The sequence below is a fragment of the Acomys minous genome (genome assembly GCF_964271855.1).
Source record: "Acomys minous genome assembly, chromosome: 2".
Taxonomy (NCBI): Eukaryota; Metazoa; Chordata; class Mammalia; order Rodentia; family Muridae; genus Acomys; species Acomys minous.
The window spans coordinates 82,292,297-82,311,548 of record NC_140484.1 but is presented as its reverse complement, the minus strand read 5'-3'; the positions used below and the strand labels follow the sequence as shown (position 1 = coordinate 82,311,548).

The 19,252-nt window shown below is 38.8% G+C and overlaps 1 protein-coding gene across 2 annotated transcripts; it reads left to right on the top strand.

Annotated features, from left to right (window-relative positions):
* On the top strand, positions 1–18,482 carry LOC311592018 (uncharacterized protein). Of its 2 annotated transcripts, XM_084771942.1 has the most exons (5): positions 1–264; positions 3,013–3,103; positions 10,521–10,600; positions 12,350–12,476; positions 13,383–18,482. In XM_084771942.1, exons 2-5 carry the CDS (start codon positions 3,070–3,072, stop codon positions 15,065–15,067), a joined length of 1,926 nt encoding a protein of 641 aa, XP_084628068.1. In that variant the 5' UTR covers positions 1–264; positions 3,013–3,069; the 3' UTR covers positions 15,068–18,482. The 2 variants fall into 2 exon arrangements, with proteins under 2 accessions (XP_084628068.1, XP_084628069.1); XM_084771943.1 differs by lacking the exon at positions 3,013–3,103.
* Positions 18,483–19,252: the final 770 nt, after the last annotated feature.

Here is a 19,252-nt window from a genome sequence, read left to right as displayed (position 1 = left end):
TTGAGAGGAAACTAAAACATTGTATAAGAGCGGCCATGGAAGTTGGACTGAGGAGCCTAACCTGAAGTGGCATCGGACTAGTCACTGAAAAAACTGCGGGTCTATACCGTGGAGAGTCTCCTGGTGCAGACCTGGGACATTGCTGGGCCTCGCAGGGACGCTTGAAATGCCCTGAGTCAAAGGCGCAGGACTGGGCGTTTTGAGAGTCACAAGTCAGCGGCACAGCAGCTGGAAACACAGCCAGGCTGCACTGGAATTTCCCAGGTCAGAGGAGCTGTGGGGCTGGGAAAGCAGCGGGAGGAACCAGGGTCCAATTCGTTTCTCTGCTGTTCATAAGGAAGCTTGGTCTGAAATTCTGCTATGGAGGTCTTCCTTGTCGATAAATTTTAGGTCAAGTAAACTGGGATAATCCTGATTTTGTTTCAAGGATCCTCTGGTTGCAAAATACTCTTATTAGAATACTCTAGTCGAATATTTGAATTTATCTGTTGTACTTAAAAACACGGTTCTCGTGGTGAAAGTGAAAAGGACAAAGCTCTTTAATTTACAGTCATCAACCCTAACTCCCCTATTATACCCGGGAACTTACTTGGTGACTTGGCATCCCCTGATGTCCCGTCCAGCAGGACCAGTAATAACGGGGTCGCGAGGGGAGCCATACATGAGGGATGGGACGAGAAAGAGAGAGGCGAGACCAAGTAACCTTCCTATCAAGGTGCGTTTATTGAATCAAAAGCAAAAGTTTATATGAGGTGGAGGCAGGAGCTAAGCAGTAGGGGTGGGGAGCCGAGAATGCCTCCGGAAGATACCATCAGGGGAGCATCCTGTGGTTCATCTCGAAGCAATTTCTATCTTATCCTAGCTAACTATCTCTCGGAAAGTCCCCAGCCAACCTGCTAAATAACATCTGCAGGGGGTGAAAGGAGGAAGTTAGCTAACCTGCTAAACAACATCTACAGAGGCTGAAAGGAGGAAGTTATGCAGAGGCTGAAAGGAGGAAGTTAGCTTTGTAACGGGGCATCAGTATCTTTCCATAGCCAGTGGACTCTTTTAGCCTTGAATGACCCCGGGCTGGCTCCGAACACCCTGAGAGCTTTGAGATACTAATCATGAAAGGAGAGGCTACAGATTTAATCAAATATGAAATATATACAATTTTGTGTATTTTACACGTACAATTATAAATATCATTTACAAGTAAACTGTTTTTACCCATCACTCTGTGAAGTAAATACAGCATTCTAAAAATGTCTTAGCCAGACCTGGTGGCACAGGCCTTGAATCCCAGGAATCCAGAAACAGAGGCAGGTGGATCTCAGTGACTAGAAGACCAGCCTAGTGGACACAGTGAGTTCCAGGACACCGCATAGCTACACCTGCAGACCCTGTCTCAAAACAAAAAAAAAAAAAAAAAAAAAAAAACAAGAACTAAAAAGGAAATGTGCACCTCAGAACCTGAAAAGCACAGTCTGTTTTTGAGGGTGTGAGGTCACAGCATTTCCACAGTTAGAAAAGGCACTATAAGCCAGGTGCTGCTGCCACACCCCTCATTCCCAGCTCTCAGGAGGCAGAGGCAGGGGCATCTCTGAGTCTGATGCCAGCCTGCTCTACAGATCCAGTCAGGACAGCAGGACTTCTGAAGGGCCAGCCCGACTCCATCTTAAGGATGGGAGCCATTGTGTTATAAAGTTCATTTATGATTACTGCAAAATTGAAATGGACTGTGCTTAAAGCACTTTCTAGAATTTAACATACTCCGCACCCAAGGTGTGCTTGACTCACAGCTTGAACATACCCTGAAGACAAAATGTTCTGAAAAATAATTTTGAAATGTTCAGCCAAGTTCCTACTTAACCAAAATACCTCTGGAAATACACAACCTTTGGACTCTAACCCACCCAAGCCCTCTAGTTTCGGGGGATATGTAAGCCGCACATTCGTCTGTGTTCAACACTATCTTTTCAAACCCCACTTTATGGAGAAAATAAAGCTAGCATAATCCAATCAAAGAATTTGGGTAATAGTTTTTACTCTCATTCAGTGAGATTATACTACATAAAGAAACCCTGCCTCTAAAAAAAAAATGAAAATGAAGAGAAAAGGAATTACAGTATAGGTCAGAAATAGAAAACATCTTTTCAATGACTGTGATCACTTATGTGTATCAAAAAAAGTTGTCTGCAACAGTGTTTTTCTCCTGGGTTCAAAAAGAACCCATGTCTGTTCATAGACACATGACAAAGTATTATTTCTGAGTTCTTCTGTTTCCTTTGTTTGAGACCTGAACTCACGTTGGTCTGTCTAGTCCAGAACTCACTATGAGTACTAGACTGGATTGGAGCTCACAGAGTTCCACCCACCTCCTCCCAAGTGCTGGAATTAAAGGTGTGCACCAGCACAACTGTTCAAACTGCTGTCTTTAATTTTGTGCTCACCTGACAGCCAGTGGTGTGACTGTGGACTTCTTCCAGGAGGAAGGGCACTGCCTGCACCCCGCTGGAGGGCTTTGTGTGGAGACTGGATGTTTCAGAATTACAGCAGTCTGCATTCTGTGAGAGAGACTAGTTTGCCTGCTCTCTCCCTGGCTCCTCCTCAGGGTTCCTGGGAAAACAAGTCATCATGAGTGTGACCTGAGTGTAAAGGAGCCTCACATCTCACAGGGTGAAGTGAAATCCTCAGAGGAACACTGAAAATGTTCGTGAATCGTTCTCTCTTCTTATAAGTCCCTTTGGGAGGTGTAAGGCTTCTGTCATTTTTGGACCATGGTAAATTCTCAACCTCACTAGGGTATAATATTGTCATCCCGATCATTCAGATTCATTTCTTTCATTCAACTTCGATTGATGGGTGATTGAATGTGGCCTTCCAGTTATGCTAAATGAAAATGAATTTTAAATATTCTCAATATTCTGACACTGGGTAATCACTTGTAGAATCCTCCCTTTATCTACTGAGCACAGGACTGTGTTAGAAATCCACATGCTTTCTGAAGAGTCTGTTTCTCCTGTGCAGGGCTCACTGACCACCCAGACCTGCTCAGCTGTGGAGCAGAACAGAGTGGCCTGGAAGATGGAGAGGAAGGAGGCAGGAGCAAAGGATCCAGGTATGCTGGAGGGACTGATGAAGGGATGACAAGAGGTTTAAATGAATGGAGAGTGGGACATGAAATCAGTTTTACCACAGTCTCTTTCACTAGAAATAGTTGTGGAGACCTCCACCGAGAAAAATCTCAGGATTATCCTGTTGTATGTATGAGAAGTCTTCCTACAGAAGAATCGATAGTAAGAGACAAATAAAATATCATTTGACTGTGCATGTGAGTGATGCTGACCTTATTGCTAGCGCATCATTGATCATACCTTCATATCATAATTAAATGGTTTTCATTTCTATGATTTTATTGTATTAGAAAGTGTTGGAGGTGGGTGCAGTGGTGCATGCTATAATCCCAGCACTCAGAGAAGCAGAGGCAGATGGATGTGAGTTCTAGTGCACCCTGGTCTACAAAGCGAATCCAAAACAGTCAAGGATACACAGAAAAAACCTGTCTGGAAAAAAAAATTATGAAAAGTAATAGTTCTAGCTGTATTTATTGATTTCAGAAATTGGAGCTTTTGGTATCCTAGCACATTATCTGTCTTTTTATAGGGGAGATAAACATGTTTTGTTTTGATCCCAAGTGTGGGATGAGGAAGGGAACAGAATGTTTACCACGTAGATGTGAGAAAACAGGATGTTGAACCACTTCATGAGGGAGCTTAGTTGTTGCCAGCTTAAAAATATCCTTAAACAGACTGACAGGATATTTAAGGATTGTTTTTACGCCCAAAACAGGAGGCTGGGCTTTTTTTGGGGGGATGGGGGGTCTTGGTATTGTTTGGCTGATCATCACTCCTAAGGAGAACTGCTCCCGGGAAGGCCTCAAGGCTTTGGGCTCTGACTGAAGCTCCAGGTTCTAATTGCTCCAGGTTCCAGCAGCAACTTTGCTGGACTGGCTGGTCTGCTGAAGTCCTGCTGACTAAGCCAGAAGAATTGTTCCAAGGAACTGATACCTAGGTTTCATTGTTTTCCTTAAACTCTTTTCCCTCTTATTTAGGCTAGTCAGGTGATAAGGGAGGTACGATCATTCAATAAGTTCATAATAAAGCATAATTGTTAAGATAATTGAGCCTTAGTGTTTTAGTGTTAATTTTTCTATTAAGAAAATAATGCCAACCGTTCGATGACAATCAAATAGAATTTTAAAAGGCTGAAGTCCTGGAGAACGAAAACCTCCTCCTAGACTGTCTTATATTTGAAAAGAACGAGAGAGAAATTGCCAGTTTTCATGTTTTATGTATTCTCCTGCTTTCTGCCAGTATTCTGGGTTTTGTGACATGCACCCTTGTTGATCAAGGACTTTCTTTTTCTTTTTCTTTCTTTTTTTCTTTTAATTTTTATTTAGTTTTATTTCATGTGCATTGGTATGTAGGTGACAGATGCCTTGGAACTGTAGTTACAGTCAGTTGTGAGCTGCCATGTGGGTGCTGGGAATTGAACCCAGGTCCTTTAGAAGAGCAGTGCTCTTAACCACTGAGCCATCTCTCCAGCCCCCTAATCAAGGACTTTTTACCTAGTGGAACATTTTGCCATTGTTAATACTCATTAATTCGTATTTTCATACTTTTCTCTTGATTTTTTCACTACTTTAATTATGATCATCATCAGTCTTTACTGGTGTCTATACTTATGACACTTAAATAATATCCCTTCTTCCTCAGTATTTTCTGTTTTTAGATATGAAATGAAATTTGGCAAAAAACATACGTCTTAAACTCAGTTTTCATTTTTCTTTCTTTTTTTCTTTCCTTTTTTTGTTGTGGTTTGTTGTTTTGTTTGGTTGTTTGCTTGTTTGTTTGATTCATTTTCTGATGCAGAGTTTCTCTGTATAGACTTGAATGTCCTGGACTCACTTTTTAGACCTGGCTGACCTCGAAGTCATAGAGATCCACCCACCCCTGCCTACAAGGGTGCTGGGATCACAGGCATGCACCACTGGGCCTGGCTTTCTTTCTTTCATTTTTTATGCTGTAGTCTGTTTATATCATTTGCTTTGGAAATATTATATATTTACATTTCAAGGAGTTACTGAAGGAAATACATTTGTTATTTTTTAGTACCTTGAATGTGGACACTTTTGGACATAATTGGAATCTCTGTATTAAAATTTTCATTATCTTATGTAGAGTTTTTAATATGTACATGTTGGACATTTCAACTGTTGTTGAGCCTGGTATGCTCAATTCTTTTGTTTATTTATTGATTATATTATCATTTGCTTCCTTCGTAATTTTTTTATGTATTTTTAAGCTGCTTTCCATTGTACTATAAGTAATAGCTAAGGGGCTGTGTCAGCTGGATTGGCTGTTCCTTCATACTTTTACTTATTGTTATTTGTGTGGATGGTTTGAATTTTACACAGTACTGTCAGCTCCCACTCCTGTATCAAGTATTTTCCCTTTCCATTACTCTACAAGATTCACTGTTGGGGATTATACATGAAGGTCTGTGAGCCATTGTATGGTAGGAGAAATTTGATGCCAGGTTCATGTTATTATATACAGATCGAAACTTTTCCCAATATCAGTTTGAAGAGGTGGTCTACATGCGTGGTGTTTTGGTGGCATCACACGGTCATTGCTATAGAGCAGGTTCTGGATCTGCTGCTCTGTTGCACTGGGATAATCTGTACTTACACTGGGATAGCTCACAGGTTGCTACATTTTTCCTATGGTTGCTCTGTTTTCAGGGAACATGTGCATCAATATAATCTCAGTCTCTCTTTTCTGTTTTTGTGACGTGTATTATGGAGAATTAAATTCCATGGATGTTCAACTGACTATATAAGCCACCTTCTGAAATAATACATAGTTCCCAGGATTATGTGCCCTTTCATCTGTGTAAAACATCTTTCCATGTTCTAGTTCATGTCTTCTTCAGTTGCTTCAGCAATTTTTCATTAGTCCACGAGTTCTTCGCTTCTCTCAATCAGGTTTTCATCTGCTTAGTAAGTTTATTCAAGGAGATTTTTTTATTTTGTTATCTACCTATGTATCCATCTATCTAACCTATATATCTATCTTTCTGACTATTCACTATTCAGTTCTTAAACTTATATTTACGTGTGTGTGTGTGTGTGTGTGTGTGTGTGTGTGTGTGTCAGAGAGAGAGGGTTTTGCTTGCATGTATGACTATATATCATGTGCATCCGAGAAATGTAGCTGTGGAGAGTGGGGATCCACAGTGTGGGGTCTGGGAATGGAAGCTTGGTTCCTTAAAAAACAAAGAAACAAAAACAAACACACACAAAACAGTGTTCATAACCATTGAGCCATCTCACTACTCCCTTACTAAGTTTAATTTTATGAGAAGCAATAATACAAAACTACTATTAAGGCATTCAAGTCATTTCTTTTTTCAATGTAAATGATCCTAAATCTTGACTTTACACAGGAGTCTATTGTTATTTTTGTTTTGTTTTTGTTTTTTATGATAGCGTTTCTCCATGTTCCCATGCCTCCACGAAATTCATTCTGTAGGCCAGACAAGCCTGAAACTCAGAAATCTGCCTGCCTCTGCCAAATGTGCTGGTAGTATAGTCATGGACCACCTCCAGATTAATTTCTTATTTGTAAACAATTTAATTCTTTCATGAAAAGTCTGTATATGATTGTGTGTATTCCAAAACATAAGAGCACAGCCTACATGGTCTGTATGTTTTCTAGGAATGAACATTTGATTTTAGGTAAGCATATAGTGTGGTCTATGCTGGGGAGAACTTTCTCAAGCTCTCAGAATCCCTTGGTGTCTGACTAGGATTGAGGCCTAATGAGTTTTCTCCTACCATTCACCTTGTCTGCTGGTTTTGTCTTTGCTCAGCTCCTCCTTAGGCAGCCATGTTTCTTGGGTTTCATGCATATAGTTTCTCTGATGTCTCTGAGACGCACAATCTCACAGAAAACTTCCTGTTCCTCTGCCTCTAACAATATTCCTACCCCTTCTTTCTCAGTGCTTCCTGGGCCATAGTTCAAGAAATGTGTTGCTTATGTGACAGTTGTGGCTGAGAATCACAACTCGGCTTTTTAACTGATTGTGCTTTGCTGGAATGATCTCCATGTGTTGTTAAAAAACAAGAACAAAAGCATTGATTGATGAGGAGATAAATTCCCATTTATTGTGGGAATGAGGATAAATATTTAGAATGCACTTAGGAATTATGCTGATTTAGTAAATTACTGATTGTAAGTTCTCCTCCAAGATCTTGATTTCATGAACCCTAGGGAAACTGGCTAGTTTTCCAGTACTGCGCTTGATTTTCCTCTTTTTGAGAGTTGAGAGGATGGTAAGTACAATTCAAAGCTATTAGTTGCCACCAAGGCATGTGTGCCATCTTGCACGCTAGGGTTATCCTGCAGTGCAGATCATTGCTGTGGTCCATAGGTGTGGGACTGTGGGATGGCTCCCTTCTTTGGAAGATTGCATGCTGCCTTCTGGTGCCATGAAAGCTAGTCCCCAGAGATGTCACATCCATCTCAAGTTCTCTGTGATCTGTGTCCAAAGTGCCTACCTTCTTCAATTGTAGGGACTCACCTTCTACCTCTAGGAGGAAACCGTGGGCAACAGCAGTATCCTGTAATGTTTTGGGAGTCTCTTGGACAGCTGTGACCAACAAATTAAAAGCAGGACTCACACGTGTGGGGTTGGTGGTTCTTTTAGAAAATTATGGATCAGCCTAAATGAGAAATCATCATTTGCACTTTAAATGTATAACGGCACAGCAATTCATATGTATTATGGTTAGTTTTGGCACATGGATAATAGTATGATTCCTTATGACTGTTTCAGACTTTTTTATGTTGTTCTACTCCCCTGAGTTTATGTCTCTCTCTCTTCTCCACAATTAAATCCCTCCTCTGTTTGTCTGTTTCCCCCTCAAATCACTTGTTCCCTGTTATTCCCCTCTCTATTTCTCTACGCACAACCCACCATGGTCTCTTTTTGCTTTCCTGGGTTACTATATTCACTCCACGTGTACTCACATTTGAAGATTTGGAGCTAGGAACTTCCTTTTAGAGACATGCAATTGTCTGTGTTTCTGCATATCAGTTACTTCACTAAATATGATTTTTTCTTGGTCTATTAATTTACTTGCAATGCTCATTATTTCAATTTCCATTACAGCTGAATCATATTCCATAGTGTACATTGTACCACATTTTCACTATCCATTTTTCATATAGATGACATTTTAGTTGTTTCCGTTTTGTAGCTATCAAAATGTAGCAGCAATGAGCATGGAGGAGACATATTTCAAGCCAAGTAGTAGAACTTCTGTGTCTGGTCGTAGATTTATTTAACTTGAGGATTTGATTATTTGAGGAACCTGCACTTTGATTTCCAGAGTGGCTAGATTTTTTTAAATAAGATTTTTAAAATACCATATGGTTTTGGCTTTTATGTTGTATGTCATGGAATTATTAGCAGTATTCTTTCTTTTGTTGGGAAAAGGTAGAGGAACGTATCTTACATAATGCCATTTTGGGTGCAGACTACATTCTACCTATAGAACGAAGCAAGTTTCAAATTCCCGGGGCTTAGATGAGCTGGGCACTTTCCAGAAGCTGACCAACCCTCTCTAAGTAAAATTCCTCCTCAAAGCATTATGCCTATTCCTAACTACAGAAAGAACAAAGGAAATTGATTGGTAGAACAAAAATACTTACAGCTCGTCAGTTGACAATGATGGAACACTTGGGAATGTCCCTAATCCTCCAGTTATGATTGGTTAAAATTATAACTGTAAATTGGCTCTGATCCTTGTGTCTTTTAAGTTTATAAACCCTGCTTTAGCCTCTGCTCAGGACTTAAAGAAAAACAAAAACAAAAACAATCAAACCAAAATAACAAGATGTTGATCAGCTCTGCTTATGTGGTGTGGACAATAAAAGTTTTGATTTTTCATGAGTTCACTGATGTATTCTCTCCCCTTCCTTATGGCACACAACAGACATGGTGTAACCTTTGAGGTCCCACCCTGGCTGCCATATTGAGAAATGGGATAGAGGCCATCCCATAAGCAGAGTCACAGAGGCCCTCCAGAGTCTGGTAATGTTTTGCGGTCAAGAGGATAGGGCTCAATATGAAGGCTGAACTCAGCACTACTCCTTGAGTTGAGGAAGAGGAAGGATACCTCTCTTTTCCTGGGAATTTCAGGCATGGAACCAAGTGTGCCAAAATAAGTGGGACAGGACTCTGACTCTGGGACCCTATTGTTTTGCCGATGTCTCTTTCATTGGTCTGAGTATTTGTCCTCCTTACTGTCTTCTCTTCCCTCCATCCTCTACTGCCAGTTTCTCTTTCTCTGTGTTCTCATAATTGTCAGCCTTTCCATACTTGTTTCATGGTAAATGAAGAACCCTGTCCAACTTGAGGACCCCACTACACCTCTTTTTACCGTATTTCAATTCTTCCAAATCCTTCACAGTCGAATAGGGTCCTGCATGAATTCAGGGAAACTCCAGACCTTCTGCTTCCTGGAATGGCCTACCTTCATTGCTGTAGAGCCACAGCAGAAGGCACACTTAACATGTCACTTGTCCCTGCTGTTAAAGAAAAGATCTTAGCCAAACCTGGACACCCAGACCAGATCCGCTATATCCTGGCATGAGAAAGGCTCCAGGAGAGCCCTATTCAACTCTATTGGGTGTCCTCGGCACGCTGATCTGTCCGTGTCTGCGAATTTCTGTCTGTAGTTTTGTTTGATGGTTGTTTCATGTTTCATATTCACAGAACTGGGCCAAAATTTCATCTGCCTGCCGTTCACTCTTTGACTTAGTCTTAACCCATTTTAAAGCATCTTTAGAAAGGAAAAATGCAGCTGAATCATGACAACAAAAACTGATGAACCGGAAATGCTCTTAAAATCCTGCTCCTGAGGTTAGGAGCCCAGCACTACTGCAGGCCTGATTCTTGTGGGACGAAGCTGGCAAGGTGCTCCTCCCATGAAACTACAGCACTTCACTGTGAAAAAGAACAGTTTCCTGTCTTGAGCATGGATGATTATTTCCCAGTTCTCCTCTATTTGTCTACTCAAGTGAAATTTATTATTTTTCATATTCTCCTGCATAATTATTCTGATTCTCCTGTGTATATTTTGCTTTAATTTACTATGCATTGTTCTGCTTTGGTGAAGTGAATTGTGTCAATTTGTGACTACCTTCAAATGCACTTATATCTCCACCAATTTTAAGGAAGTATGTTTCTGGGTCAACAATAGTATTGGCAGTGCTCTCTCCGTCTAAGCGTTTTGGCAGTGCTCTCTCCGTCTAAGCGTTAAGTATCTTTCTATGGTCTCCTGGCTTTGGGATCGTTATCCAGACACCTGGTAGAATTCTAGTGCTTGGCCATTTCACATGGTTTGACATTGTTCTTTACAGGTTGTATTGTTAATTTTCGCCTCCTTTGACTTCTTTATGTAACAGAGCAGCAAGCCACCTATTCATCCTTGCTGGAAGAAGAGAAACAGCAAGAAATGGCTCATTCTCCAGGAAATATGTTCCAGGTCAGTGGTCATGTCCATTATTTTTCTGGAAATGTTATATTTTGAGACATTGAAAGTCTTTCATTTTCTTCCTCTGATACTTTTTAACTTTATTATAAAAAGGGTTAGAAACAACAAGAAATTCAAATACTGCAATTAACCAACCCAGAGACTGTGAAACTTAAAATGCACTTTTTGCAGTGAGAATACTCACTGTAACAGAGGCTCTGGAGCCACAGGTGTGATTTTATATTTTCACCAGTGAATGCATGCTTATGAATTGACGCACCATCAAAACAAAAAAAAAATCTGTGACAGAATTAAAAACTAGAAAAAAACTCGCTTTATTTTCATAACTGGTTTTTATTTCCTGCATCCAGTCCTACTTCAATGCTGAATATTTAATTTTTCATGTTCTCTTTTCTTTACATTCTACTGTTGCCACATGTACAGTTTCTATTACGTATATTATTGTCCAAATTCTGCATATGAGAGAAAATGTGGTTTCTTCTTTCTGACAATCGATGACCTCATTTACTATTAAACATTCTAAGTCCATCCATTTTCCTGAAATTTTTTTTTAGTTTTTCTCTGCATCTGAATAGTATTTCAACACACACACACACACACATATTCCATTTTCATTATCCATTCATCTGTTAATAGACAATTGAGTTCATCCCAATACTTCGTGCTGGTAAATAAAACAGCAGTAAACATAGGATATATTCTCTAGCATTGAGTGTGAAGTTCCCTGGGTATGAGCCCTGGAGTGAAAGAGCTAAGTCATATGTATATGCTAGTTGTAGCTTTAATTTTTTAATCATCTCCAAACATATTTTCACTTCAGTGTCTTATTTTACACCAACCAGACACAGACACACACACACACACACACACACAACACCTCTACAGTGATTGAGGTTTCCTTTCTCTCCACATCTCTCTAACATTTGTTACCAGATTAGGTGATGACAGCCATTGTGCCTGGGGTGAGGCACTAATTCCAAGTTGATTCAATTTGTGTTTCTCTGATGCTATTTTAGGGATCATGACCACATTTTACCATATGTATTGTTCACTTGTGTTCCTGTCTTTGAGATGTGTACACTTTATTTGTTCATTCTTAGATTGTTAGTTTCATTGTCATGCAATGTAATTTTTGTAATTCTTAGGAAATTCTGCATATGAGCCCCTATCCAGAGTGTCGCTGGTACAGAATCTCTCCCATTCTGTGGTGTCTGTGTGCTCTGCTGATTGTTTGCTTTGATGTACAGTTCTGTTTCCTTGGGGTTAGTTCATGTGCTGTTGGTGTGTGTTTTTTTTTTTTCTTAATCAAAAACCTATTACCCATCTGTGTCCTTAAAGGCACTCTCTATGTTCCCTAGGTTTCTGTTTTTCTAGTTTTTCATAAGGTTTTCCTCCATATTAATGTTATCTACAGGTAGAGCATTTAAAATCACATCTCCTTATCATGAATTTTACTTGCAAGCCATGTATACTATGCTCCTATGAGACATAAACACAGTATTCATGCAAGATGGATATGAATGTGTGTGGACCTTAAGTTCTTGCTTCATGGATATGATTTTGAGACTATCGTGTTTTCATAGAGTTAGAAGATTCATTATAGATTCATGACTATACTAGAAATCGTCTTTTTGCATAATTGCCCGCGCTCATCTACATCTATAACTTCCTTAAGTCTCTTTATACCCAGGAAAGCCCTGTGCCTGGTGTCATGGGGTCAATCTGTACTTTTTGTTTCAGGGTCTGTTGACATTCAGGGATGTGGCTGTGGACTTCTCCCAAGAGGAGTGGGAATGCCTGGACTCTTCTCAGAAGGCTTTGTTCATTGATGTGATGGTGGAGAATTACAGCAACCTGGTCTCTGTGGGTGAGAACATTTTGCTTGTAAAATTTCTAACTCATCCTTCATATGTACTGATTTAATAGGTTTTAAACTCTCTGTTAAGCTGTCTTAGAAAAACCAGGGGACTAAGGACAATTTGGGAATATAAAAGAACTTTTTCATGGTATTTGCTCTTTCCTTTTTTTTTTCTTTTTTTCTTTTTTTCTTTTTTTCTTTCATTTACGGGTGTCATGCAACCTTCATTTTGGTCCCAAGATTCATTCAGGAACATGTAGCATATAATATTTGCACCCTTAACATTTTTTTCCTTTTATTGAAATTGATTGTTTTCATATACAATGCATCTTGACTGTAGCTTCCAGTCAGATTCTCTCAGCATAATTCTTGGATATCTGACAGAATACTTGCTTTCCATTCATTCCTTTTGAAAATCCAATGCTTTTTATCATTATCATTGTCATCATTATTATTGTTATTGTATTATTATTATTATTATTATTATTATTATTAAGGAAAAACCCTTTCATTCTTTTAAGTGACATTTAATTTTGGAATTCTGTCTTCTGAACAGTACTCTTTTTTCCATTTCTGAGTACAAATGTTGGGAACTTGGAATTGGAGAAGTTTATTTCATTATCTTTATCTCAGAAAAAGAAAAACAGTTAAAAATACAGACATATATTCTAGATATAATCAATTAGTGAGCTCCTTCCCTATGCTAATTATTAATTCTTCAATTACATGTTTCTTTTTCTATGAAGGCTGTCACTGTTTTTGTGAGATTTCATATAATACTGAAGGAAAAAGTTTGACCTCTGGGACATTTATTCTAAATAGTTGCTGCTGAGAGAGAGCATAGGCAGGCAGTAATTTATCAAATGTTTAATTTTGGACCACACCCAAATAATCTGAATTATACTTATTTTCTAGAGAACTATTGCATATGTGATACTGCCCATCAACATGTGAATGCTGAAAAGCAGTCTTGTCAGTGTAATGGACTTGGCAAATGGATTCAAGAATGCTCCAAATGTTCACTTTATAAAACTAGTACAACTACAGAAAACTCTAGTAACTACAGAAGTAGTAATCACAGGAATGCCTCTACTTACTTGTCAAACCCAGAGAGACATAAAAGTCTTAACAGTGGAGAAGAACCTTGCAAAGCTAAATACTGTGAGAACTCTTTAAATTTGTGTCCCAACGTTACTGAAGATCAAAGACTCTACACTGCAAAGAAAGAGCAGGAGGAATATAATGTTGTTGGTTCAACATACAGTCTTTTTCAACAAACAATCTACCTTGAAGAGAAACCACACCAGTGTGGGAAATGTGGGAAATGCTTCAGTACCTCCTCAAACCTCAATGTACATCGCAGAATTCATACTGGAGAGAAACCCTATAAGTGCAATGTTTGTGAAAAGTCCTTTAACCAGTGTGCAAATCTTAAAACACATCAAAGGCTTCATACTGGGGAGAAACCTTACAAATGCAAAGAATGTGCAAAGTCATTTCGTCAGTTGTCAGCACTCAAAAACCATCAGAAAATACATACTGGAGAGAAGCCTTACAAATGTAAGGAATGTGACAAATCTTTTACTGTAAAGTCGACACTTACAAAACATCAGAGAATTCATACTGGAAAGAAACCCTACAAGTGTAATGTTTGTGACAAATCCTTTACCCAGTGCTCAAGTCTCAAATCACATCAAAGACTTCATACTGGAGAGAAACCTTACAACTGCAAGGAGTGTGGAAAGTCATTTCGTCAGTTGTCAGCGCTTAAAAGCCATCAGAAAATCCATACTGGTAAAAGACGTACAGCAGAGAAGCTTTACAAATGCAATGAGTGTAACAGAACATGCAGCCACTATTCATCACTTAAAAAGCATCAGAGAATTCATTCTATAGAGAAATTATTTAAATGCCAAGAATGTGGTAAGTGCTATATTGAATTATCACACCTGAAAGCACATTACAGAACTCATACTGGTGAGAAACCTTACAAATGTGAGGTATGTGACAAATCCTTTACTACGACCTCAATTCTTAGAAAACATCAAAAAATTCACACTGGAGAGAAACCTTACAAATGCATAGAATGTAACAAATCTTTTACCCAAGACTCACATCTTAGGAGACACCACAGAGTTCACACTGGAGAGAAACCTTATGTATGTAAGGAATGTGACAAATCTTTTTCTAAATCTTCAACTCTTAAAGAACATCAAAAAATTCATACTGGAGAGAAAATTTACAAGTGCAATGATTGTGAAATATCCTTTACCAAGTATTCATATCTGAGACAACATCAAAGAGTTCATTCTGAAGTGAGATATCACTTCTGTAAGGAATGTGGCAAATCTTTTACTAGGAGCTCATATCTTAGAATACATCAGAAAATTCATACTGGAGAAAAACCTTACAAATGCAAAGACTGTGACAAATCCTTTATCCAGCTTTCAAAACTTAGAGTGCATTATAGAGTCCATACTGAAGAGAGAACGTGCGTGTATAAGAAATGTGGTGAATCCTTTTCTAAATGCTCACCCTTACAAGCACATCAGAAAATGCATACTATGGAGGAAAATACTGTTAAAAATATTGTGACATAGCATTTATCTTGTATTCTCTGCTCACCAATCACAACGGTATACATAATAAAAACATAAGGATAAGAAATGTGTGACAGCCTTTAAAGAAGTTAAACCTTAGAAGACAATCAGAGTTTATATTAAAATAAATTCTACATCTTTAACTGCGTGAAAAGGGTTTATTTTAATGTGTATAGGCATTTTCACCACAAGTATGTCTGTTCACTACATGTAGGCCTACCACATGTGGACGCCAGAAGAGGATATCAGAGTCTCTAAGTTAGAATTAAGGCAATTGTGAGCTACTATGTGTGTGTTGAGAATCAAGCCTGTGGTCTCTGGAAGAGCGGCCAGTGTCCTTAAATACTATTCCATCTTCTCCACCCTTAGGAAAGGCCATAATAAAAACAAATGGATAATAATGCCAGGCATGAAGGTGTTCACCTCTTATCTCAGCACTCAGGACATGGAAAGAGAAAGATTTCTGTGATTTTTTTTTAGGCCAGCCTGATCTATATAGCAAATACCACCATATGCAAGACTACATAACCTTGTCTTGAAAAAGCATAAGGATAAAATGTAATACCAAAAAAATGTGGGGAAAAAAAGAGCTCTTTAGTTTTACCTCTAATTTTGCTGTACACCACAAAACTCATGCTTCTGAAAAAGCACATAAAGGTATACTGTATTTGATTATATATTATTCTTCATTGGAAATTACACACACACACACTATCACCAACACCTACACCACCAACGGCATTCAATTTGACAGATTCTTTACCTGGTGCTGAAATTGTAGACATTAAAGAAAACTCATCGTGAAAGGAAACACACACCAAAAAATATGTTCCAATAAAGTCTCATCATTTATTCACCTTCAAAATCTGTATACTGAGCCAAACTATACTAGTAGCAAGATGGTAAGAAACTAAAGAGTTAGACTGTGTCCATTTGCTTAAAAACAAAAAACCCAGAATAGCTGAAGAAATGCTGTACAATACAAGACCCTCTGGAGGAATCTCCTTACCTGATCTCAAGCTGTACTATAGAGCAGTAGTAATTAAAACAGCAGGGTACTGGCATAGCAATAAGAAGGTTGACCAATGAAATTGAATCAAACAACCAAAAATAAATCCACACACATATGGACACTTGACTTTTGACACAGAAGCCAAATCTATTCAATGGAAAAGGGTTTGCATCTTCAACAAATGTTGCTGGTCCAAATGTAGTAAAGACCTCAACATAAAACCAGACACACTAAATCTGTTAGAAGAAAAAGTGGGGAAGAGCCTCAACTCATTGGCACAGGAGACAACTTCCTGAACAGAACTCCAACAGCCTAGACTCTAAGGTCAGCAATTAATAAATTGGATGTCATGAGGCTGAGAAGCTTCTGTATGACAGAAGACACTGTCTACAGAACAAAGGGACAACCTACAGCCTGGGAGAAGATACTCACCAACCATACATCTGACAAAGGACTAATATCCAAAATATATAAAAGAGCTCAAAAAATTGAACACCACAAAAGCAAATAAAACAGTTAAGAAATGGGACTCTGGACTAAACAGCATTCTCAACAGAGGAATATCGAATGGCTGAGAAACACTTAAAGAAACGCTCAACGTCCTTAGTCATCAGAGAAATGCAAATCAAAACTCTGAGATTCCATCTAACACCGATCAGAACGGCTAAGATCAAAAACTCAAAGTGACATCATATGGTGTTAAGGATTTGGAGTCCTTAATCCCAGTTGGGATAGATACTGAGTCTTCCTGTTGGGACTCTAGGTGAGAGAGGTAAGGAAGAATGGGGAAATAGAAGGATCCAGAGGGTCCTAGAAACCTACAAGCAGACCATTAAGGCCAGTGGATCTGGACCCAGGCAGGTCAGCTCAAACTGCTGTACCAACCAAGAACAATGCATGCAGTAAACCTAGGGCTTGTATCCAGATCTAGCCAATGCATAGTTCATTCTCCACAATTATGTGGAGAGCAGAGATTGACATGGATATGAACTCGTGTACCACCTATTTGGCCCCATCCCCTTGGTGGGGAGAGCTGGTGACACTCAAAGGAAGAGTAAGCAAGCTACCAGAAAGAGACCTGATGGGCTACGATCTTACAGTGGGGGATGAGGTCCCCTTCTGGCACTGACCTAGGGGAGGTGAATAGGATGGAAGAGGGAGGGAGGGGGGAATGGGAAGATACAAGTGGGGCGATAGCAATTAAGATGTAATCTAAATAAATTGCTTAAATAATTTTTTTCTTAAAAAGGCTGTGAATGTAACATCATGTACATGTCTACATACACTTTATAAACGCCCAATGTAGGGGCTGGAGAAATGACTCTGATTAAGACCACTGGCTGTTCTTCCATAGAACCCTATCAATTCACAGCATGTATATTGAATCTCAAAGCTGTCTGTAACTCTAGTTACAGGGGATCTGATGCCTTCTGGATTTTTCAGGTACTGCATGGACACACAGGTAGACAAAGCACTCATACACATAAAATTAAAAAGAGAAATCTGCAAGGTAGAAAGGTATTGCACCACATGCTTTTAATCTCTGCACTATGAAGGTAGGGACAGGTGGGTTTCTGAGAGCAAATACCAAGATAAGCAGTGTGACACTAAGACTGTCCCAAAATAAAAAAGGAAGAAACAAAGGAAGAAAAAGAATGAAAAAATTCCCGGAAGGCATGTAGGAATTAATTTTTAATTTCTGTAGACAATGTGTTTAAAATTACATTTACTATGAACTTGTAAGATAGTGGGACTTCTATGTGTTTCACATATTCTCTCTTTTCATGCTAGTCAAGGGCAAGTGGGCAAAGTAAATATTCTTGCTAATATTTGCTGGGAGAGTTTTCAAATATTTACAATATTTACAATCACTAATCAATATTAATTCAATAATGTATTAAAATATGTAAGACAGCTTCTTGAACATAGTGTACACATCTTTAATGTTGTGTCCCCACATGATATGACATTTGTATATGTAACTACGTGCTTTACCCAAAGTGCCCCAAAGTTAAGGGCAGTAGCTTTTGGGATGAGGAAAATTCTCATTTCCTGGGAGTCTTTAGTTATATGAAAAGAGGTATGAATTGAATATTGATATGCATCTGTAATAGGGAATTAAGCTCAGCAGAGAACATAGAAATCAAATTTCCCAGGTGAGCAACTGTAAAAGGTTTTCATCACTGGATCTTGTGAAGAGACCTTGCATTGACCTCGGGAAGGTTATATACCATGATACAGCCTTAGCCAGTGGCTAAAGAAAGAATCCAGGATGATCAGAGAAACCTGAACCATCCAGTGAGTTCTAAAAGGCACGATTAGTGAAAGAATAAGCAGGCTACCAAGATGAGACTTGATAGCCTATGACCATATAGAGGGGGAGGAGGTCCCCTCAGTCATAGACCTAGGGGAGGGGAATAGGATGAAAGCAGGGGTGGGGATATGGGGGAAGAAACTGTAGAATACAAGTGATGGGTTAACAATTTAGTTGTAATCTGAATAAATTAGTAAAATTAATCAAGGAGGAAAAAAAGAATACAATAGTTTTATGAAAAGCATAACTTATCTGAGTCAAGTTATATTAAAGTATTTTGTTTGTTGATTTAAAAAAAATCAATGGTTTCAATAATAGTCACTATCTTTGGACAAACCTAAACAGATATGTAAGGAAAACTTCCTAGTGAGCCAGGCACAAATCCTCCCAGGATGTTTTTGCATTGCCTTTTCTTTCATTTCAGATTTACTAAGATATGAACTGTAGGCACATATTATCAACTCAGAGAAATGCTTACTAGATATCACACTGTGCTATCCCTTTGAGACAGTTTTAGTCAATATGTGTCAGGGATTTTTAAAAAAAACAAACGATTATTTTACTTTCTAATTTTTTTATTTTTTAATTAAAATACAATTGCATCACTACCCCTTCCTTTTTCTCCCTCTAACCTCTCCCATGACCCCCCAGCACATCTCATATGGATGGGCTATTTTTCCTTATTACTGTTCCACAGAGAGATGCGCAAGTATATACATATAATGCACTGAGTTCATTTTTGCTGTCTCTGTGTGTATGCCTTCACGGAAGACCGCTTTCTACTGGATAGTCAATGAAGACGTTCATCCCTGTGAGAAGTTAATTCTCCCTCTTTCAGCAGTCATTAGTTGCCTATAGT